Source organism: Penicillium expansum (genome assembly GCF_000769745.1).
Source record: "Penicillium expansum strain MD-8 chromosome Unknown contig198, whole genome shotgun sequence".
In the NCBI taxonomy this organism is placed as follows: domain Eukaryota; kingdom Fungi; phylum Ascomycota; class Eurotiomycetes; order Eurotiales; family Aspergillaceae; genus Penicillium; species Penicillium expansum.
In genome coordinates, this window is record NW_015971402.1 from 101,481 (window position 1) to 123,647 (window position 22,167).

Here is a 22,167-nt window from a genome sequence, read left to right on the forward strand (position 1 = left end):
CACAACAGCAACAAAACACCTATTACTCCTCGAAATTCCGTCCAGCAAATCGTGACGCGAATCGTTTCTCAATAAAGATGGTCGGACTCGTATCGGCCGCCGGTTTGGTTGGCTTCCTCTCCGAGCCTGACCCAGAGCTCAAGGTCTTTGCTTTGAAGACATTAGATTCTCAGATCGATCATCTCTGGACAGAGGTTGTCAACGCTGTTCCTGAAATGTGAGTTTGTTTTGATTAAACTTGTGAGAATGAGCTTCATCTCGATTGTTGCGTCATTTCTCCCGAGTTCGACCGGCTACTAGGCCCCTGCTGACTATCCATCTAGTGAGGCTCTCTACGAAGATGAATCATTTCCGGAACGTGGCCTTGCGGCACTAGTCGCATCAAAGGTATATTATCATCTGCAGGAATATAACGAGAGCATGGTTCTTGCTCTAGGTGCCGGAAAGCTGTTCAAGTTGGAAAACGGCGGCGAGTATGAGGAGACCATTATCGGTATGTTAAAGAGGATCAGCAGCATTGGCTCTTTCTCTTTGATACTAACATGTTTCTTCATGTAGCGAAATGCGTCGATACCTTCGTCTCTCTATCTGCCGCCCAACGGCCTACCGCGGGTGACCAACCCGCCAATCTGAACACTGCATTCCCAGCATCGGGCGACGGTGCCACCAGCACATCCGCCAGTCTCACTTCTCCTATCACACCTTTCTCCAAATCCGCACTTCCCTCGAAATCGTTGCTTTCTCGCGCGGAGGTTCCCGGCGTGGACGCCGCACACCCTGGTGGCGATGACACTAGCGTTCAGCACGAGGAAAACTCCCTTGTTTTGAAGCGCGGTGTCCAGAGTCAATTGCAGACCGTTATTGAGCGATTGTTTGAAGCATGCTTCCGACAAAAGCGATACCGTCAGGTCATTGGAATCGCCATCGAGGCAAAGAACCTGGATGTGCTCCGAATGGCCATCCTTCGCGCCAGTAGCGACGAGAAGCAGGATGAGGGTGACTCACGTGGCAGCGAGGAGCTCATGGAATACGTTCTGGACATCTGCATGGGCATTGTTCAAGAGCGAGCCTTCCGCAGCGAGGTTCGTGCCCCCCGAAATATTTCTACTTCATTGGCCCGTGTCGGCTAACCAAGACTTGATTTCCTAGATCCTCAAACTAATTTTGGAACTTCTTAATGAAATCCCGGCACCTGACTTCTTCTCGATCGCTAAATGCGTCGTCTACCTTAATGAACACTCGATGGCCTCCGCTATTCTTCGCCAACTGGTTGAGAAGGGAGACGCGCGATCCCTCGCCGTTGCCTATCAAATTTCCTTCGACCTTTACGACAACAGCACCCAAGAATTCCTTCAGAAGGTTCGACAAGAGATTGCTGAGCTTGTTCCCGAAGATGAGAACGAGAAGGAAAACAATGAAGAGGACAATGAGCCAAGCGAGTCTGACGCATTACTTGAAGACCAGGGAAGCTCTTCCCGGCCGTCGGGTAAACATTCGGATCTATCAGACGATGCGGTAACTGCATTTAAGAACATTCTCTCAATTCTTGATGGAATCAAGACAATCCAGTTGAATCTCGAATTCTTATACCGGAATAACAAGGCGGATATCGCGATTCTGAACAAGATTCGTGACAGCCTTGAGGCTCGCAATTCCATCTTCCACACTGCTGTGACACTTTCAAATGCCTTCATGCATGCGGGAACAACGCACGATAAGTTCTTCCGAGACAACCTTGAGTGGCTCGGCAAGGCCGTGAATTGGTCCAAGTTCACAGCTACTGCTGCCTTGGGCTGTATCCACCGCGGTAACCTCAGCCAGGGTCAGAAGCTCCTCCAGCCTTACCTGCCCCGCGAACACATCGCTGGAGTTGGAGGCTCAGGATCTGTCTACAGCCAAGGTGGTTCCCTTTACGCCTTCGGTCTCATCTACGCAAACCATGGTGGTATGGCGGTTGACATCATTCGCGATCACTTCAAGAAGGCCACAGAAGAGGTGGTTCAGCACGGTGGTGCTCTTGGTCTTGGTGTGGCGGGTATGGCGACAGGCGATGAAGGCATTTACGAAGACCTGCGGAGCGTTCTTTACACTGATTCCGCTCTCAATGGTGAAGCTGTCGGCCTCGCCATGGGTCTCATCATGCTTGGCACCGGTAACATGAAGGCTCTTGAGGATATGATCCAGTACGCACACGACACCCAGCACGAGAAGATCGTTCGTGGTTTGGCTATGGGTATGGCTTTGATCATGTTCGGACGCCAGGAAGCCGCCGACGAGCTCATCAATGGTCTCCTCGGTGACCCCGACCCAACTCTGCGCTATGGAGGTATCATGACCATTGCCCTGGCTTACTGTGGCACTGGCAGCAACAAGGCAGTCCGCAAGCTTCTGCACGTTGCTGTCAGCGATGTTAACGACGATGTGCGCCGAGTTGCCGTGCTCAGCTTGGGATTCATCTTGTTCCGCAAGCACCAGAGTGTCCCTCGCATGGTCGAGCTGCTTTCCGAGTCTTACAACCCCCATGTCCGATACGGTGCCGCCATGGCACTCGGTATCTCCTGCGCCGGCACCGGCTTGGACGAAGCCATCGACCTCCTGGAGCCTATGCTTAAGGACTCGACCGACTTTGTTCGTCAGGGTGCTTTGATCTCTCTTGCCATGGTTCTCGTCCAGCAGAACGAGGCCATGAACCCCCGTGTTACCAGCCTGCGCAAGGCCATGATGAAGATGCTTGGTGACCGTCACGAGGATGCTATGGCTAAGTTCGGTTGTGCTATTGCTCTCGGTATCATTGATGCTGGTGGCCGAAACTGCACTATTAGCTTGCAGACGCAGACGGGTAACCTCAACATGCCCGGTATCGTTGGTGTTGCGGTCTTCGTTCAATACTGGTACTGGTTCCCTCTCACACACTTCTTGTCACTTAGCTTCACCCCGACATCCGTCATCGGTGTCGACCAGAAGCTCGAAGTACCACACTTCAAGTTCCACAGCAACACCCGCCCTAGTCTCTTCGACTACCCCCCTGAGCAACAGGTGAAGACCGAAGAGGCCCCGGAGAAGGTGAAGACTGCTGTCCTTTCTACCACTGCCCAGGCCAAGCGTCGCGCACAGCGTAGGGAGAAGCAAGCACGCCGTGAAAGCATGGATATTGACCAGGCGCCCACAACACCAAAGGCTACTGATCAACTGGATGCAATGGACACGGACGATCTTCCTAAGGAGGACGAAGAAGGCAAGGAGGCAGAGAAGGGTGCTGCTGAGGTACAGAAGAAGAAGGCAGAGCGGGAGAAGGTTGGGTACGAGCTGGACAACCTGTCAAGGGTACTTCCAGCTCAGCTCAAGTACCTCACTTTCCCCGATCCGCGTTACGAGCCGGTCAAGAGGGTATGTTCATTCCTATTTGTCCCAATGAATCCAATGCTAACAAAATTGTAGCCCACCGGCGGTGTCGTCGTTGTTCTCGACAAGCAGCCCGACGAGCCTCGCGAGGTTATTGAATTGAAGGCCAGCAAAGAGGCTCGCCAAGCGCCTCCTCCGACTGAAACCCTCCAAGACCGCCTGCAGGCTGCCATTGGAACCGCTGCTCTGCAGACCCCTCAACGGGCCGATGCGCGGGCTGCTCTATCCGCTGCCACCTCAGGTGCTGCGGCTGGTGCCGGTGTTCTGACGGCGGTGGATGAGGACGAAGAAGGCGTGGAGGACGCACCTGTCCCCGACGAGTTCTCGTACGAATCAGATGGTGAAGACCAGTAGAGTGTTGTTGCGGCATAGAATCTTGATGCTGGATGTATTACTAGACTAATCAGGCTGTCTACGCCGAGGTGATCTATTTGGGGGCTAGTATAGCTTTCCGTCACTGTGATTGATATGAAACTTCCTATGTTACTTTGCATTTCCCTGTATCCTTGTCGTATCCTATGCACTCGGTCAGACCATGGCCGGGTCGCCTTGATTTGAACATGCCGGTTAGAGCGGCTTGATGCAAGGATCTCGGATGTACAAAATTGTAGTACTTGCACATGCATGCCGTACATAGCGACGAAACCATGTACCCGATTTAGTTGCACAAACCGACTGTTCTTCTCTATGAGAGTTGTATTCTTTATTTTTTTATAACTGTATCAAGATATCTCTCGCAGAATTGTAACAAATATTGAATAATCCAATCGCAACCCAGCCGATACTCATCTTCGCATGTTCACATGTCTCGGCCCTACCCCGGAGCGGGCAGGCATTGTTTCTGACTCAGCAATCCACTGACCTACAGCTGTTGTGCCTCGGCACTTGTTGTTATGACGCACGAGCCAATAACCTGTCTCTCAACGGCGATGACCGAACTGATCAGCAGCCAATGAAGCCTCGATTGCTACAACGTAAGGTCCCAAGGTCGACTTTGTGTGGGAGCATGTGAACTGGTACTATGATGCTCCGAGGCCCCTTTTGGTGCATCTTCATGTCCAGACTTGGAATATCACCCGAACTTAGCGGAGATTGTTTCTTGCCCCATAACTCATATATTCCCCAGCTTCCCCGGACTTGAAATTTTCTTCTTTCCCCTAAACTACTATTCCTTGAACTTAATATAAATCTTTGTTGTGCGCCTTTCTTCCCCTTCATCTCTCACTCTCCCCCACCCACCGCCACCATGGCAAAGACATTTAGCAAAGAGGATGTCGCCTCGCACAGCAAGGGTGACAGTCCCTGGATCATCATCGATGAAGATGTCTATGATGTTTCTAAATTCCAAGATGAGCACCCTGGTAAGTGAAGTCACGCCTATAGATGTATGGGGATGACATGTTAACAATTTTTTTGAACAGGTGGAAAGAAGAGTACGTTGGCCCGAGAGTGTCCGCTACGTCCGATAAATTCATATTGACAGTGCCTATCTAGTTCTCCAGCGAGTTGCCGGAAAGGACGCTTCAAAACAGTTCTGGAAGTACCACAATGACGGCATTTTGAAGAAGTACAAGAGTCAGCTGCAGATCGGTTCGTTGGATACGAAGAAGGCGGCACCAGCACCGGCACCGGCACCCCCGGCACCAGCTCCAGCCCCGAAAAAGGCTGCCCCCGAGCCGAAGCCCGTCGATTCTCCATCTTCTGTGACACCGCCTGCCACCGGCGAGCCCCAGGACCCTTACGGAGAGTTGATTCCCTTTGCCGATCCCTCATGGTACCAAGGTGTAAGTTTTGCTTTGCCTATCTGCCACGGATTTCTAGGTTTTACGCCGTTGCACAAATGCTAATATACATGTTGCTCATAGTATGCATCTCCCTACTTTAACGAATCTCACGCCGCACTGCGAGACGAGGTCCGCCAGTGGGTCGAGTCCGAGATCGAGCCATATGTGACCGAATGGGATGAGGCCAAGGACGTACCTGCTAAGATTTACAAGCAGATGGGCGAGCGGGGCTACCTCGCCGGACTTCTGGGAGTCCACTTCCCTGAGAAACACACCCCGTACCGCGTGAAGTCTGTGGCACCAGAACGATGGGATTTGTTCCACGAGATGCTGCTGACCGACGAGCTGTCGCGTGCCGGCAGCGGTGGTCTGGTGTGGAACCTGATCGGTGGTTACGGAATTGGTTGCCCGCCATTGGTCAAGTTCGGCAAAAAGCCGCTGGTCGACCGAATCCTGCCAGGTATCTTGGCCGGCGACAAGCGGATCTGTCTCGCCATCACCGAGCCCGATGCGGGTAGTGACGTCGCAAACTTGGGTTGCGAGGCTAAGCTCACCGAGGACGGAAAGCACTACATCGTCAACGGCGAGAAGAAGTGGATCACCAACGGCATCTACTCTGATTACTTCACCACCGCCGTGCGCACCGGTAAGGACGGCATGAACGGTCTCAGTGTGCTGCTCATCGAGCGTGAAGCCGGCGGCGTGAGCACTCGCCGCATGGACTGCCAGGGTGTGTGGTCCAGTGGCACGACTTATGTCACCTTCGAGGACGTCAAGGTGCCCGTGGAGAACCTGATTGGCAAGGAGAATCAGGGCTTCAAGGTTATCATGACTAACTTCAACCACGAGCGCATCGGTATCGTGATTCAGTGTGTGCGCTTCTCCCGTGTCTGCTATGAGGAGTCTATGAAATACGCACACAAGCGCAAGACCTTCGGCAAGCGCCTTATCGACCACCCGGTTATTCGCATGAAACTCGCCCACATGGCCCGTCAGATCGAGGCCACTTACAACTGGCTCGAGAACATTATCTTCCAGTGCCAGTCCATGGAGGATACCGAGGCTATGCTGAAGCTCGGTGGTGCCATCGCTGGATTGAAGGCGCAGTCTACCCAATGCTTCGAGTTCTGTGCTCGCGAGGCTAGTCAGATCTTTGGTGGCTTGAGTTTCAGCCGCGGCGGCCAGGGCGGTAAGATCGAGAGACTGTACCGTGATGTGCGTGCCTATGCTATCCCCGGTGGTAGTGAGGAGATTATGCTTGATCTGAGTATACGCCAGAGTTTGCGGGTCCACGGCATGTTTGGCATGAAGTTATAAAGCATTTTCTGAGTGTTTTCGATTGCGGCGGTAGAGCATGCCCATTTTGATTCATTTTCTTTTGCTGCTTTTGGCTAGATATCCTGTCGTCTGTGACGGCCTTTCTTTTATTTTGCTATGATCTGCCTTGTACGATAACATTACATTGGCTTTTTTGTATATTTCACGATTTACGGTGGACGTCACCACCTTTTTGAATATTCGCTGCATATAACTGATTTTCATTCATAACTAAACTGTCGGTGTCTCCATAATTTGCGATATTAGCTGACCATTGCGTTGGCAAACCGGCAACGAACCTTGGGAAAGCAAGATTCATAAAAATCTATCAAAGAAAGAGGAAATGGCTTAGCAGAATCTCAAAGGCCTCCATGTACCGAAATTCCTTCTTTGTTTAAACGACTTAACTATGCTTGAGGGCCCAATGCTACGTTCAGCCCACCAGACTTCTTTCAATCCCACTCCTTTGTTCTCATTTTCTTTGATGGGATTCGAGTCGCGGTCAGGCAAACTCGGGGAACCGTTAGCCTTGCGTCTGAAACTCTTTGACGCGAATCTATTATTAGAAAAAGGCAGTGAACTGGCTTCCTTTTGAGCCCAAAGCCAGCAATTCGATGTGAAAATATAACATTGAGACGTGCCCGTCTGCCTATTTAGGACTCTCGAGGGAAGTCATTTATGCCCGCACCTCTCCTTGAAGATTATCTGCCGACTCATTCACAATGTCTCTACTATCGTTTGAACTGAACAACGATGTGTATGATCTTGCAAGCGACATCGATGGAATCATCCATGTCGCATCCGATGAGCATTCCGCCACATCGCTCATACTTGCCAATCTGGTGGCCCGCCGAATGCGCGAATTCCAAGACAACGAGGACAATTTTACCGGCTCTGGGACTGCTCCAACAGATCTCTTGTTAAGTCTTAGCTCAAATGATACCGACGACGTTAGCCACGAATTCCTAAGGGGCATAGCCAATTCTATGGATCTTACGACAATGCCGGAAGACTTGTTGTTTCTAGTTCTCCCGATGCTGCTGCATGTTGATACGAAACTTCCAACCCCCGAAGACATTCATGCTCTGCATGAATTTGCTGAAGCATCGTCGATGCACCGAGAGCATGTGGAAACATGGTTGAGATCTGATCCGGCCCAAAGCACACTTGAACAAGTTTTCAAACCATGGATGAACTACTACAGCTTCAAACCTGCATACCAATGCAGAGATGAGATTGCGGCTTACAAGGCTAGCCGAGGTGGTGCTGGGTTTAATTATGCGTATGAATTCGTGAAAGAATGTCAATGTACAAGCTGTCTCTCACTTCTCGGCAATCTTGGCTTGGTTGATTTCAGAAATTACGATCAAAATGGGAGGAGCTTCCTTCATGCAGTTATTGAGGGCGGAGATGTTGAAAGTGTAATGTTCATTGTCGCTATCTTGCTGAAAGGAGGCTTGGATCCTCGGCACTTTCCCACTTCTATTGATGGGATGTCTATTCCCCACCATGTCGCTTTGATGCACGACAATGACGCTTTTAGAGGAGTCGTTGAGTTTCTAGAGGATGCTGGCTACCCTCTATCTGTGTGGAACGATGATGGCCTCAAACTCGAACTATGCAGCTTTATCACAGCTGATATGGCTGAACGCCTCCTGTCGAAAGGATTCAATATCACCAAGCTCCCAAGAAATACCCTTCCAATGTATCTACCAGAGGAGGATGATCCCAAGTACGACTCCGACGAGGAGTGGGACCACGATGCAGAATATGGTGATCCTATCATCCGGGGCAAAGATTTCGACCCCGACAGTGACAAACTCGACCCAAAATCCATTCAATATGATGCTCTTGCTGTCAATCCCATCGAACTCCATCCTACCTCTCGAACTATCTGGCACCGGGCAATCGAAAACCCCGAAGGTCCCCGAATTCTCGACTGGCTGTTGGATCACTCGTATACCCAGCCAGGGTGTCGGACCGACTTCGACCGCGAAACCGGCGAGACAGCTCTGGTAGCAGGCGCAAGAGGAGACGAGCCAGCTGGCATTGATTGGTTCTGTCAGCACTGTGATCCCATGGCAGGGCGGGTCCGAAATTCCCCGGATAACGAGGGCGATGAGAGCACAGGTGCTTATGCGTTACAAGTAGCAGCTCACAACCTGCGGCCACGTTGCGATGTCATTTTCAAAAAGCTTTTGCGTCATGTGGACCAGCAGTTTTACTGGGATGTTTCTATGATCAAGGGCTTGTACTGGTTGATTATCAAGAATTATCGAGATATGTACCAGAGGTTGGAAGATCATAAGGAGCCAGGTCGTGAGAGAGCTCAACAGATGGCTCTCCTGCGCTACCTCACTTCGTCGAAAACCAAAGCGCTGAATAACAGGTTGGAGCCTTTCTGGGATACATGGGGGCCGTCTGAACAGCGGAACTGGCTCATTCAGTACTGTACGATTCTTAGGTTAAATTTCCTGGTGAAAGATTTAAGTTCGGATATCTGGGATGATTCTGATTAGCAGTTTCCAGAGTGTGAAGATCAAATATTCTGGAGTATACTCGAAACCAAACATTACAATGAGGGCTGATTTTGATCACCGGCCCTGACTTCTTGGATGTGTATGATCCTTTTTACTGCTTTTTATGGCGCTGATGAGGTTCCTGTTTGCAAACTTCGTTCGATGCATCTCTTAACGTCTGGTTTTCGATGAAGTGATTCCTCACTAGTCTACTGTATATTGGCCCAAAGGTAGGAATATATGTAGGTTGTGGTTCGTGTTGATTCTCCAACCAAGTATGTATCCCTGGACCCAGGTGGAAAGAGATAAGCCACAAGCCTCTTTGATAATTCCAAATGATATTTATGTACTCTGTATGATCTTTAAGCTAGAGAGAACTGCACAGGATGGAAGTTGAGAAACGCCAGACTCAAAGGCGGCCAGGTACGGCGCGCCACAACGACCACTTACGCAAAGATTATGCCTCTGGGCGACACGACCTCCACGCCCCGACACTTTAATTCCTCATTTGCCCTTTCTCAAACTACCCCTTACGAGCAGAGCTATAAATTGCGCCTGCGTTGTGGTGTGGTTGCTTCTTCTTTCTGACAAACCCCGAGATCTCCATTCCGATCCGTGTTCTTTGTAGGCGGTCGCGGAACTTGGTGATTGCCCGCAGAGCTCGAGTGTCTGCTCTGCTCCCTCTTAACTTTCCTGTCGCTTTTCTCGTCAGGATCAACCTCATTTGACTTGAGGCTACTCGGAATTGGCTGTCTACTGGAAGAGACCGGGCAGTTCGCATCCTAGTATCTACGTCTTGTCTCCAAACCCGCAAGTTGTAGCGCAGTTTCCTTGGATACGGTTTGTCTTGCTTCTCCCAACCTCTCATTATCTTCTCAGTTACTGATTCTCCTCGTGATTGATAGAAATCCCATTACACCTCGACTCCAAATCACGCCGTGCCGATAGTGGCGCGACCAGATCAATAGCCCGTCAAACACTATTTGCCAAAATGTCAAACTTTCTCAACCACGACTTCGGGTCCGAGGACGAGGAGGATGATTTCAACCCTGCTCCCCAAGAAGAGTCTGATGTTGAGGAGCCGAGAGCCAAGGTCGGTTTACAGACAACTGTCAAGCTTTGATAGACAAAGCGCTAACAAATGAGTGCAAAACAGCCAAGCAAGAGAGAACACTCAAGTGGCGATGGAGCTAATGATGAGGAGGATGTGAAGTACCCCCGCGACACACATGCACTTGAGGAGGAAGATGCCAAGGATGTTGAAGACGATGACGAGGAGAATGAACTGGACGATGACGACGAGGAAGAGGAGGAAGACGAGGAGGAGGATGTGGTATGTCCCCTATGGAGCTTGGTTATCACGAGGACTTTGTTAACCAGTGTTCTCTACTCTAGGCGCGTCCACAAAAGCGAATGAAGCGCGTTGCTAATCCTTTCATCGAAGATGAGGCCGGCGTCGACGATGAGGAGGACGAGGGCGATGACGAGGAAGATGAACTCGCCGAATATGGCATGGAAACACATCCGGATGATCTTGATGCGCTACCCCAAGGCACCGAGACGGACGACCGCCGCCATCGACAGCTGGATCGCCAGCGCGAGATCGACGCCAGTATGGACGCAGAGAAGCAGGCCCAGATGCTCAAGGAACGATATGGACGCAACCGTGCTGCAGCAACAGATTCCCTTGTGATCCCAAAACGACTCTTGCTTCCTAGTGTGGAAGACCCTAGCATCTGGGGTGGCCGCTGCAAGCCTGGCAAGGAGAAGGAGGTCGTATATTCAATCCAGAAACGAATTGAAGAGCGTCCAGCAGGCTCCCGCAATCCCATTCGAATTATCTCGGCTTTCGAGCGTGGAAACATTATGCAGGGCTGGTTCTACTGTGAGGCGCGCAGGCAGGCCGATGTTATCGAAGGCTTGGACGCCATCAACTTCTACTACCCATCCCAGAAACTGACTCTGGTTCCAGTGAAGGAGATGCCGGATCTTCTTCGCGTCCAGAAATCGGAAGAGCTTTTGCCTGGTGGCTGGATTCGCATCAAGCGTGGCAAATACCTTGGCGATTTGGCCCAGATTGAGGAGGTCGAAACCAATGGATTGAATGTCACTGTGAGACTTGTTCCTCGACTGGACTACGGAATGAATGACGATGCTTTCGGTGCCCCTACCGATGCTAAGCGCAAACGCGGTGCTGTGAGCACCGTCCGCCCTCCCCAGCGTCTGTTCAGTGAGACAGAGGCGAAAAAGAAGCATGCGAAATATCTCTCGTCTACTTCTGGTCTAGGTGGAAAATCATGGAACTACTTGAATGACAACTACGTGGATGGCTTCCTCATCAAGGATATGCGTGTCCAGCACTTGAATGCCAAGAATGTTAACCCCCGGCTCGAGGAGGTTACAATGTTCGCGCGTGGAGGAGAAGATGGAACTGCCAATTTGGATCTGGCGTCGCTGGCCGAGACTCTGAAGAATTCTACCGCTGAAGACTCATACCAACCGGGTGATCCAGTGGAGGTTTACCGGGGTGAACAGCAGGGTCTTATTGGTCGCACAGTGTCAACTCGAGGTGACATTATTTCATTGCAAGTCACCGAGGGCGAGCTAGCCGGTCAGACAATTGATGCACCTGTTCGAACTCTCCGTAAACGATTCCGGGAAGGTGACCACGTCAAGGTTATTGGCGGCAGTCGATACCAGAACGAACTGGGTATGGTCGTGCAGGTCAAGGACGACACCGTCACTCTGCTCAGTGATATGAGTATGCAGGAGATCACAATTTTCAGCAAGGATCTTCGACTTTCTGCTGAGATGGCTGCGGATGGACAACTCGGCATCTACGATGTTCATGATCTCGTCCAGCTTGATGCTGCTACTGTTGCTTGTGTCATTAAAGTGGACCGGGAGTCCCTCCGCGTGGTGGACCAGAATGGCTCTATCCGCAACATTCTTCCTACGCAAATCGCAAACAAGATTACCCCCCGTCGCGATGCCGTGGCTACTGATCGCAATGGCGCAGAAATTCGAAGTGGTGATACCGTCCGCGAGGTTTATGGAGAGCAGCGCAGTGGAGTAATCCGCCATATCCACCGTTCGTTCCTTTTCTTGCATAACAAGGCTCAAGCTGAGAACGCGGGTATCTCTGTGGTGCGGACAACAAATGTCCTGACCGTATCAGCAAGAGGCAGTCGCCCTACTGGACCCGATCTCACCAAGATGAACCCTGCCCTGGCGATGCAAACTCCTGGAGGTGGCGCTGCAATGCCACCACCTCGTCGCGGCCGCGATCAGCTGATCGGAAAGACTGTTACTATCCGTAAGGGTCGTTATAAGGGTCTCGTTGGTATTGTCCGCGACGCAGACGAAAGCTCTGCTCAAGTTGAACTCTACACATCTAACAAGCCCGTACACATCCCGCGTGACATTCTGACACCTAAGGAGTATGTTCTTCCTCTTTTTTATTTGATCCACAGTCTTTCTAACTTTTCACAGTCCTATTTCCAAACAGCCTCTCTCTATGGGACGTGGAAGAGGAGGAGGTGGCCCTGGAGGGCGAGCTCCGTACAACTCTTCGGGCGGTCCTGGGAGAGACAGTTGGGCTGGTGGCCGAACCCCGATCGCCGCCGCCGATTCGTCCAGAACCCCCGCTTGGAATGGCGCTGCTGCGAGAAGTAAGTACACTCACATTAGAAAAGTTCAGGCAGATGCTAATCATTATATAGCTCCTGCTTGGGGTGGCGTAAGTGGCGGCCGTACTCCGGCCTGGAAGAATGACGGCTCTCGTACCGCGAACCCTTACGAAGGAAACCGCACCGCATATGGAGGAGTTGGCAGCCGCACCCCGTCCTGGACCTCTGGATCTAAGACACCATACGACTCCAGCTCCGGCTTCGATGCCTTCGCCTCTGGATCCCGCACCCCTGGCTGGAATGCCGGTGGGGCTAACGCAGGAGGTCGCACTCCCGGCTGGAACAGCATGTCTGCCGGCAGAGACCAGCGTGATTTCGACGACGCCCCGACTCCTGGTGGAAACTACTCCGCCCCCACCCCCGGTGCATACGCTGCTCCGACCCCTGGTGCACCAACTCCTGGCGGATGGCCCGAAAGTGCCCCCACCCCTGGTGGAGCTTTCAGCGCACCCACTCCCGGTGGCCCTTCAAAGCGTGACTATGACGCTCCAACCCCTGCGGCGTTTGATGCGCCAACTCCGGCGATGGGTGGAATGGCTGCTACGCCTGGTGCTGGGTATGGTGGTAATGATGGTGGACCACGGTACGACGACAGCCCGAGTCCTTAGTTCTTGTTATCTTTTTCTTTCAAGTACCAAAAGCTTGTCCTTTCCACACACCTTAAGATATCAAACGGGATAGGACCGGTTTCACATATGTATTCTACCTTTTGAATTATTTTCTTGTAAAGCAGCAGATGGCGCCAAATGATATTTCCTAGTCACTGAACTCAAATGATCTTGAATAGCTTACTGGTGGATCTCATTATCTCTTGAGAGTAAAGTAGAACCACGTTGCCATTACTTTCTCATGCACAGCGGAGCTGATACCCCTGAATATTCCGAGCGCAGCGATCCGGCCAAACTTCCGATTGCCTACGAGGGTGCGCACATTGATATCAACCATATATGATTCCATTACTCCTTGCCATGAACGGCCAATACCCGGTCAATGATATCCGCCGCCCATAGGCACTTCTCATCTTGGAAGCGTGGTGTGATGACCTGGACAGCGCACGGGGCGCCATCTACCTCATCAGGGTGATCTGGTATCTGTCAGCAATCTATTCGAATAAAAGGAGCTGGGTTCACTGACAGTCCGGCTGGGCATCATCACTTGTTATCATAGGTTCGGGATCAAGCTCTTTGGAGGCTTTTCCAAATGGAATAATGCACGCGGGATACTAGATAGGCAGAAGTAAGTATATACCCTGGGAAGGTAAGGAAACCAACAGAGCGAGACAAAGAGAGAGACTGACATCCAAGACGTTCCACAACACTGTATAAGAAGGCCATCCATACGTATCATGGTCCACAGCTGTGCTCTGTGCCCCAGGAGCCAGAATTACGTCAAGCTTCTGATCCACCCATGTCTGTCTCCAGGCGTCATGAACCCGTTGGCGAGCCAGATGCAACGCCTCGATAGTCTCAAACGGTCCCAGGCCTTTCTGAGCAGGAAATGGGCCAGAGGACATTGGCCCCGCAGCCTTAGCAACCGAAGTCACAGGAGGCTCGCCACTGGCTGCAATATGATCCTTGTGCGGGCCATAGATAAAATACTGAAACGCAACACGCGACGCATATGCCACGCTATGTGCTTCATCGTCAGCACCAAGTCGGACAATACGATTTCCTGCGCGCGTCAATGCCTCAACCGCCCGATTTAGAGCCCTCTTTACAGGCGGATGGAGCGGGAGATGCTCATCCTCAGCAAGCACGCCGACAGTCAAGCTTCCGTTGGCGTTGGTACTAGGGGGGGTGGTTTGCCAGGGAACCCCGACGGCAGCAGAGTCATACTTCCACGCCTGGCCGTCAGCGACAACGGAACTCATCAGTAGCTTCAGATCAGCGATGCTATGTGCTAGCGGGCCTGCGACTGGAACCAGTCCTGGAATCCCCTTCACAGAGCCGGAGGCTTGCCCGCCATAGGGGATACGGTCGGTTGTTGGCTTGAAGCCGTATACACCGCAACATAGTGCGGGGATGCGAATTGAGCCGGCGATGTCGGTCCCCACGCCTAAAATCGATCCTCGGAATGCTACTAGAGCACCCTCGCCGCCGCTGGATCCACCTGCTGTTAAGGTTGTCTTGTGTGGATTCAGGGTGCGGCCGAAGATGTTATTCTCGGAGTCTGCTGTCTGGTGCATTGTTAGCTTCACGTTCTGAGTGTACTTTGAGCTATTTGGTGCCTTTACCATCAGCGTTTGTGGAATGTTGGTCTTCACGTATAACACCGCGCCAAGGTCTAGCAACATCTGTACTAGCGCTGAGTTCGTCTTCGCAGGTTCATTCTCGAGAAATGCGACATATCCTATCGTCGACTGCACACCCTCGACACAGAAACTGTCTTTTATGCTGATAGGCAGTCCATGTAGGGGACCAATGGGCTTTCCCTTCCGCTGGAGGTACTCGTCTAGGTACTTAGCACGTTCCAGAGCCTGGGGGAAGAATGTCTCCGTGAGACACGAGGTCTGCAAAAAGCATATGTTAGGATCATTGCTTATTTATTCTCTCAGGAATACGTTGCACTCACAACCTGCTGCGCAATGGCAGCTCTCTTACAAAACGCCGTTGTAACAGCCAACGAACTGACCTGACCCGATGCCAATTTGACTAATAGCTGACTTGCGGTATAGTTTTCGGTCAGATCCAATTCGACCTCGGAGAGGATACTACTGCGACGAGGAAGATCAATATCCAGAACACGCGGGGATTCCTGCGCGAGCGCCAGCTGGTCTGCGCTCAGAAGCCAGTCCCGGGGGATCTTCTGTTCGCATTCATGGCGTTTGGCGATAACAAGGTCTTGCCAGTTGGTGGGGGCTGCTTCGGATCCCATTTTGGAGATGGGAGAGATGTGGTTTCACGTTTGTGACCATCTTCCCATTTATCTACTTTTCGTGCTCGGTATAGCGGCACTTTCCCACCGGTAGATGTGGTTACCTCCTCTTTTTCCACTTGTCTTGACACCCCACTTGGTGTGGTGATCTTCGATTGTGTGTCGACCTGCCGTTTTGGGATAGCTTGAAGCCGGAGGAGTCCGCGATAGCGCTCGAGTTGTAGAGTTAAACATTGTTATACCCACATTGCTCTATATTTATTGCTGTTGTCCTTGGGGGTAGTCTTATCGCATGTTAGAAAAGTAACGTCGTAGAGTGTATGGCGAGTATAGTAGACACTAGAATCTCAAACTCTCTAACCGGCAATGCAACCCCTCTATCTGCCGCCGGTTATTCACACTCCTCTTCATTGTCAAATCCATTATATTGATTGATTATATCTACTGCGTTACAATATCTTTAGGGTTGGCACTGGGGGAAAATTGGCCCGATAATGCACGCCGATCCATATCTCCTCCCCCTCACAACATTTGTCACCGAGACACGCCAACCTGTCTAGCCAACAGTATGAACTAGATCTAACCTCAAGACAAAATTAAGAATAATTGTACCTTTTTCCTAGGATACTACCGCAGTCGGAACAGCGTTAAGATAATCATCGATGGACTTGGTATACCTTGTTCCTGTGGGGCGATACAGGTTGAGGGACGAATGTAGAGGTGGTAGTTGTCGGATGTGCGGACGGGGTAGTAGGTATCTAGAATCATGGAATGTGAAACAATTAGGTGATAATCTGCTTGGAATCCAGGGCATGGACAAGAAAAACAACCAGGATTCCTCAGGTGTTCCCTTCACTACTTTTGCCCAGCCTGTGCATCTTGGGGCCAACATAATAGTATGAGAGCTATATGAAGAAATGTAAAAGGGCTATCTAATGTATTTTAATGATATTCATGATGTTCGTGTGTGGCCTCGAGATGCGTTCTAAAACCCCCCGCAATCTCCAAATCTCAAAAGAGAAGGTTGACCCACCGGCGCGTTATCTTGAACTTTATCAGATGGGGCACCTGCATGTGCCCAGGTGGTATCCACGGAAATGGAAACTTTGGAAGTAGATTAGCTCATTGTTTGAGTGCATAAGTGCATTAGTGTCATAGTCAATATTGGAAGTGTCGTAGGTACCAGGGTAGGCAAGTCCAACAGGGCACTTCTTATTTGCGACCTGATATTGAGCCTGACTACTTCAGCCTCGTGTTCTTATTTTCTTTTTTTTTTGCTCTCTCACGCGTATCATCTGGATCTCGCGTGAGATTTAAGGTGTTTTGTCACCTAGTCCTCTTGCCGTTTGCTACATATTCTCTACCACGCACCTCTTTTCTTTGACTTCCTTTCACTCAGAACAACATTCTACCCTGTACCGTGGCTCTCAACTTTCAGCAACCATGCCCTTTGCTACAGATATTTTGACTGACCCTTCGGTCTCAGCCTCTGCTCGACAGCAAGCTCTCAATCGCGTCTACTCTGACCCAGGTGTCCCCCAGAGTTCGACGACCTCGTCGTTCTGGACCCAGGCACCACACAACTTCAGTCATGGAGCTGCAAAGGATCTCCCCAAGGAAGCTGATACTGTCATCATCGGATCTGGTATCACTGGAGCATCTATTGCGCGGACTTTGCTTCAAAACCGCGCTTCAAAGCCCTCTTCCACCTCTCATCCATCTGTTGTCATGCTGGAAGCTCGCACAGTCTGCAGCGGTGCAACTGGCCGCAATGGTGGCCACATTCTGGAGACAGCTGATGACTATGCCGAGTTCTCGGATGTCTTTGGCGTGGATGCCGCGCGTAAGCTCATCCGCTTCCGAATGTCCCATCTGCAAGAGATGCTCTCAGTCGCAGAGGAGCTTGGCATCACTACAGAGACGCAAGCGCGAAAGGTTCAGTTCCTGAGTGTTTATTTCGGCGATGAGCCTTGGAAGGCAGCGTTGGAGCGTATGCACCGTTTCAAGGAGGGGATGCCAGAAGAATCTGCTGAATGGACATCTTATGAGGGAGACGCTATCCCGACAGTACGTTGATATGCTATCCTTAACACCCAAAACACCGATGCTAATGGAGTTTCTAGGAGCTGTGTTTGACTCGTGCCCGAGGCGTCATTGCTGGCCCTGCAGGCGCCCTTTGGCCCTATAAATTTGTCATCGGCATCCTGAAACATCTTCTGGCAGACTTCCCGAATGACTTCCGTGTCGAGGAAAACACGCCCGTGACCGCTATTCACGACGAAACTACCGCTAACGGCCCACGATACAAGGTTGAAACAAGCAGAGGCACTGTTGTCGCCCGACACGTTATCCACTGCACAAACGCCCATGTCAGCCATCTAGTCCCCGGCTTCCTGGGCCGAATCTTCCCCGTGCGCGGGCAAATGTCCGCCCAAACCCCCGGTGATAACTTTCCCAACCAAGCAGCAGATCATTCATGGATCTTCAACTACGACCGCGGGTTCGACTACATGACCCAACTGCCGGCAGGGCAAATGATGCTCGGTGGGGGCTTCGCGCAGGGCGAGGGCGGCGGTTTAGCGGATCTGGGCATCTCTACGGACTCCGATCTAAGTCTTTACATCGATATCCACTTGTCTGGTGCTTTGCGTGCCATCTTTGGAAGCAAAGACTGGGGCTGCGTGCAAGGCGAGACGGTGCAGGCGATGTGGACTGGTAGCATGGCGTTCAGCTCCGATGGATTCCCATGGGTAGGACAGTTGCCTGGAGTTGTGACAGGTCGGTCTGAGCATGGGTCTGAGGGTGCTGAGTGGGTTTGTGCTGCGTTTGGTGGAGACGGAATGGTTCAGGCTTGGCTTGGTGGTAAGGCGGTGGCGACTATGTTGCTTGCGCGGGATGCTTCGCTGAGTGAGACTGTCAGTGCGGACCTTTCATGGGTCCCTGAGCAGCTGCTTGTGTCCGAGGAGAGATTTGCTGAAACGGCGTTGCCGAGAGAGGTCGACGATGATGTGCACAAGGCGAATCTTTAGATTGCCTCTTGGGCTTTTGCGCATAGATTTGCATAGATCTGCGAGTGCTTTTTTGTTCTTTCGGCTCATCTGACTACGCGGTATTTTCCTCTTAGCCTATCATCTACGATAGTTGAACAAAAGAAAATATTCGTTTTTATGCCATCTTGCAATCACATTCACAGTACCGTTGTAGTGCATAAATTAGGGTTAGGTATTTCCCATATGCCGGCTATCTCCTTCAAATCAGGCTTCCATGTTCTCTCGAGGCTTAAAGAGGAATGTGAAACCTACCACTGATGACTATTGGTGAAAAGGACTTCTTTTGTACTCCGTATCATGTACCATATCAAGGCCCACTGAAAGCTACTGTATCATTTCGTACAACCTCGGTAATCTCTTCGGAAAGACATACAATCCCGCAACGTCATGGTAATAATGGCAATAAGTTCAATTTATCATTTGGAGTGTCCAATAAAAGCTCTAATCATCAATGTACCTGGCCCGACCCATATCAACTCAAGTGTCATAACCCAGGCAGCTAGATTCCACCAACCTCCAGTCGGAAAACCCGAATGTGAAAAGCAAAACATGCAAGATCCAGACCATGACGTAAAGATGCACCACAGCAGGCTGTCAAACCGAATGCCCACGCTCCACGATATCGAGATATCGGCCTCTCAATGCGCGCCGAGCAGACTTGCCCCAAATGATCATTGGAATGATTGTGCCAGTAATGGCTAAACTCATCATTCCGCACGCTATGAACATATTTTGTATGCCATTGCGCTGGATCCATGGAGATATCGCGAATGGAATGCCGATGCTAACCGCATTGCGCATAAACGCCACAGCAGTGAAAGCGTCACCAGTGATCTAGAACTGGGTGTTAGTAAGAGCGGCTCACTTGAAACAAAAGATGTATCATATAGGGTGTATCATCGAAACGAGATAGGTTGAAGAGCAACCAATCATACCTCTTTGTAACTGTCCATGACTAACACCAATGCAGCATCACTAATACTTCCCAAACCAAACCCGAAGAAGGCGCCTGCGATGTTTGGCCAGATCCAGTGCATTCCCTACAACCCAGAACACAGAATGTTAGCACTCACTCCTCAACCGAGCCTCAGCCCAAATGCAAACTTTTACTGTGAATGTGGTTGCCTTACCCTTGAGATCGTTGCACCGAACATAATAAGACCGCCTGCCATAAAAATGGCCGGAAGATGTAATATGTACAACCGCATCTCGGGCTCGTAATAGCCCCTTTTCCGTTTTGCGTAGTACAAAATCGACCGATCACCGAGGAACCCGCCGTATACTGCACCGAGAATGTTCCCGATCAGGGGACCAGCGCTGGTGTATCCGATTTGGGCAGGGGAGAAGAGGTATGGTGGCTCTGGGAATGCAAGTGACAGGACACTCGAGGTTGCAGTCAACCAGGCTACTCCAGCTGCGTATTGAATGGCGGCAAATGCCACGGCCGGGAAAATGAGCACGCAGAAAGGGCTGTAGAAGTGCGGCCAGATTGGTTCTGGTGTTGGCGTTACCAGAGCAAGTCGCTTGCGCCATGAGTTCTGCGGTATGGTAAGGTCTAGCACACGGTGGGAATGAGCCTGTTCAATTATAGGAGGGCATTTGGTCGCGGGTGCTGAGTCAAATTTATCCAGATTATCTTCTCTGATTGAGATAGCTGGATCGTCTTCATCAAGGGTAGGGTCGGCTTGCCCAGTGATGGCAGGAATGTATTTCGTTTCTTCGTACATAAAGAGGAAGATGACAAAAAGGATACTATTGAAGATCCCCATGGTCTGATAGGACGAGCGCCAGCCGTGCTCTGTGGCTTGCGCCCCTGCAGCCATGGGGGTCAGGAAGCTCTGCGAATTGTATTAGTTACGCTACATCAATATTGAAGCGATAGGGTGAAGCGATAGGGTTGGAAGACATACCCCAATCATGACACATGTCAGGTATAGACCATTCATACTTCCTCGGTGGTGCAAAAAGAACAAGTCGACAATCTGTGCGACATTAGCAGGACACCTTATTATCGGCCCAAAGATATAGCTCACTGTTATCTCAGCTATCGACTCGTTGGTTGCACCAGCCAAACCCTGCAGCAAGTTGGTCACATACAGCTCTGTCAAACTGTTCATTTTGGATGACCAAAATGATGTTGCCAACATCACTGCCGTTGAAACGATGTAGACTGGTCGCCGGCCGTACTTTTTCGCAAATGGAATAAAGAAGATACAGCCAGTTGCGAGACCGACGAAATTTACCGACATCGCGTTGTTTAATTCGGTGTAGGTGACTTTCATATCAGTGGCCATCTGCTGCCAAAAGATGGCTTGAATATTGAGTCTGATATGAGAGTAATGTTACCAGTATGTCCTATAAAATATGATTTTTCTCACTCACGCCGTGAAGATGAGTATGGTCATGGCCAAGACAATCGTGAAATTCACAGATTTGCGCATCGTGCTCCAGTTCTATATATAATTCCTTTAGCTAGTGACTTAAGCAGAATTCGAGGGGCAACTCACTAGAGGTTCATTAGGGTCAGACGAGGGAATCGGGTCGAGAACGACAATAGGTTGGCCGTGCTCATCTGCCTCACTGTCTGGAAGGTGACTTGTCAGCAACAGCCCAGCCCAGGAGATAAAAGAAGTTTAACCTCGAATCAGTTTGAACGTGCCCGGAGGCTGGTCCGTTTCGTGCTCAAAAGAGCATACTGCGTGGAGGTCCGCCATCGAGTGTTTGAAGTACGTATAGATAAAGTTGCGCTTCCGGGGTGACGGTGTGTGCTAGTTGAAGTTCAACGCTAGAAGATGTAGAAGCTCAATAGAAGTAGTTGATGTAAAAGGATCAAATGACCGAGGTGAGTGAATCCGGAAGAGGTTTGCCAGGAAGAAGTTTGATCTTGACTCAAGAACCTTTATGAAGGCATGGTCAAACATTGATATATAGCCAAATATTAGTTCACTTTGAAAGTCTCCTAGTGGCTGCACATGATAGATGTTGATATCTTTACCCCAGTACCACCGATGCTACCGATCCGATAATCCAGGCAGAGAGATAAGCCATGTGTTCTGGCCCTCATGGTGTGCAGGAGTCGCACGTCCATTAGAAATGCGGAGAGAAAGGTCCTGAATTGGAAAAGAGTCTGGTTATTCAAGGGCTGATTAAGGCTTGCTGGTTAAGGCTGTCTTATCTTTTGGTTTTCCCTTTCACATGGGCAATCTTGGAAAATTATCCATTCCAAGGTCAGGAATAGCGTTCGTTTTTACTTGGGGGGACATAAAAAGGACAAGTTCCCCCAAAATTATATAGATGATAGGAAATAGGTATCGTTTTAGTGATAATTGACATTTCCCGGGGAAGATCTGCTTTCATACCTTATATATGTATACAATATGTCGCGTGAATCAGAGAGCAGAAGCTAAAAAGATTCCATTGTATGATTCTATCAAAGGAACATGAACAATGAAACATCCTTTATCGCAGACCTGCCACAGACCTGTGACCGAGTCTAGGTTGTTCAATGTTACAAAAGCCGCAACAAACTACT

General features: G+C 50.5%; 7 protein-coding genes across 7 annotated transcripts; 5 read left to right on the top strand and 2 right to left on the bottom strand.

Annotated features, from left to right (window-relative positions):
• Positions 1–77: 77 nt before the first annotated feature.
• PEX2_062860 (proteasome regulatory particle base subunit RPN2) lies at positions 78–3,756 on the top strand (the record flags this gene model as incomplete). The annotated part of the gene is made up of 5 exons (XM_016743557.1): positions 78–217; positions 324–493; positions 559–1,082; positions 1,150–3,387; positions 3,439–3,756. 5 exons carry the CDS (start codon positions 78–80, stop codon positions 3,754–3,756), a joined length of 3,390 nt encoding a protein of 1,129 aa, XP_016596264.1.
• An 892-nt stretch (positions 3,757–4,648) lies between these two features.
• PEX2_062870 (putative acyl-CoA dehydrogenase) lies at positions 4,649–6,503 on the top strand (the record flags this gene model as incomplete). The annotated part of the gene is made up of 4 exons (XM_016743558.1): positions 4,649–4,763; positions 4,824–4,835; positions 4,897–5,186; positions 5,268–6,503. The coding sequence occupies 4 exons, from the start codon at positions 4,649–4,651 to the stop codon at positions 6,501–6,503; spliced, it is 1,653 nt and encodes a 550-aa protein (XP_016596265.1).
• A 722-nt stretch (positions 6,504–7,225) lies between these two features.
• Positions 7,226–9,022, top strand: PEX2_062880 (uncharacterized protein; the record flags this gene model as incomplete). The annotated part of the gene is made up of 1 exon (XM_016743559.1): positions 7,226–9,022. One exon carries the CDS (start codon positions 7,226–7,228, stop codon positions 9,020–9,022), a length of 1,797 nt encoding a protein of 598 aa, XP_016596266.1.
• A 991-nt stretch (positions 9,023–10,013) lies between these two features.
• On the top strand, positions 10,014–13,319 carry spt5 (transcription elongation factor spt5; the record flags this gene model as incomplete). The annotated part of the gene is made up of 5 exons (XM_016743560.1): positions 10,014–10,115; positions 10,179–10,355; positions 10,418–12,462; positions 12,515–12,693; positions 12,745–13,319. The coding sequence occupies 5 exons, from the start codon at positions 10,014–10,016 to the stop codon at positions 13,317–13,319; spliced, it is 3,078 nt and encodes a 1,025-aa protein (XP_016596267.1).
• Positions 13,320–13,667: 348 nt separating this feature from the next.
• Positions 13,668–15,585, bottom strand: gmdB (general amidase GmdB; the record flags this gene model as incomplete). Its single annotated transcript, XM_016743561.1, has 5 exons — positions 13,668–13,795; positions 13,846–13,933; positions 14,009–14,887; positions 14,945–15,220; positions 15,283–15,585. 5 exons carry the CDS (start codon positions 15,583–15,585, stop codon positions 13,668–13,670), a joined length of 1,674 nt encoding a protein of 557 aa, XP_016596268.1.
• Positions 15,586–17,028: 1,443 nt separating this feature from the next.
• Positions 17,029–18,614, top strand: PEX2_062910 (NAD(P)/FAD-dependent oxidoreductase; the record flags this gene model as incomplete). The annotated part of the gene is made up of 2 exons (XM_016743562.1): positions 17,029–17,652; positions 17,709–18,614. The coding sequence occupies 2 exons, from the start codon at positions 17,029–17,031 to the stop codon at positions 18,612–18,614; spliced, it is 1,530 nt and encodes a 509-aa protein (XP_016596269.1).
• A 615-nt stretch (positions 18,615–19,229) lies between these two features.
• On the bottom strand, positions 19,230–21,556 carry PEX2_062920 (putative MFS transporter; the record flags this gene model as incomplete). The annotated part of the gene is made up of 9 exons (XM_016743563.1): positions 19,230–19,469; positions 19,571–19,675; positions 19,766–20,473; positions 20,546–20,617; positions 20,669–20,960; positions 21,018–21,088; positions 21,143–21,219; positions 21,332–21,420; positions 21,474–21,556. 9 exons carry the CDS (start codon positions 21,554–21,556, stop codon positions 19,230–19,232), a joined length of 1,737 nt encoding a protein of 578 aa, XP_016596270.1.
• Between the last annotated feature and the right edge of the window lie 611 nt (positions 21,557–22,167).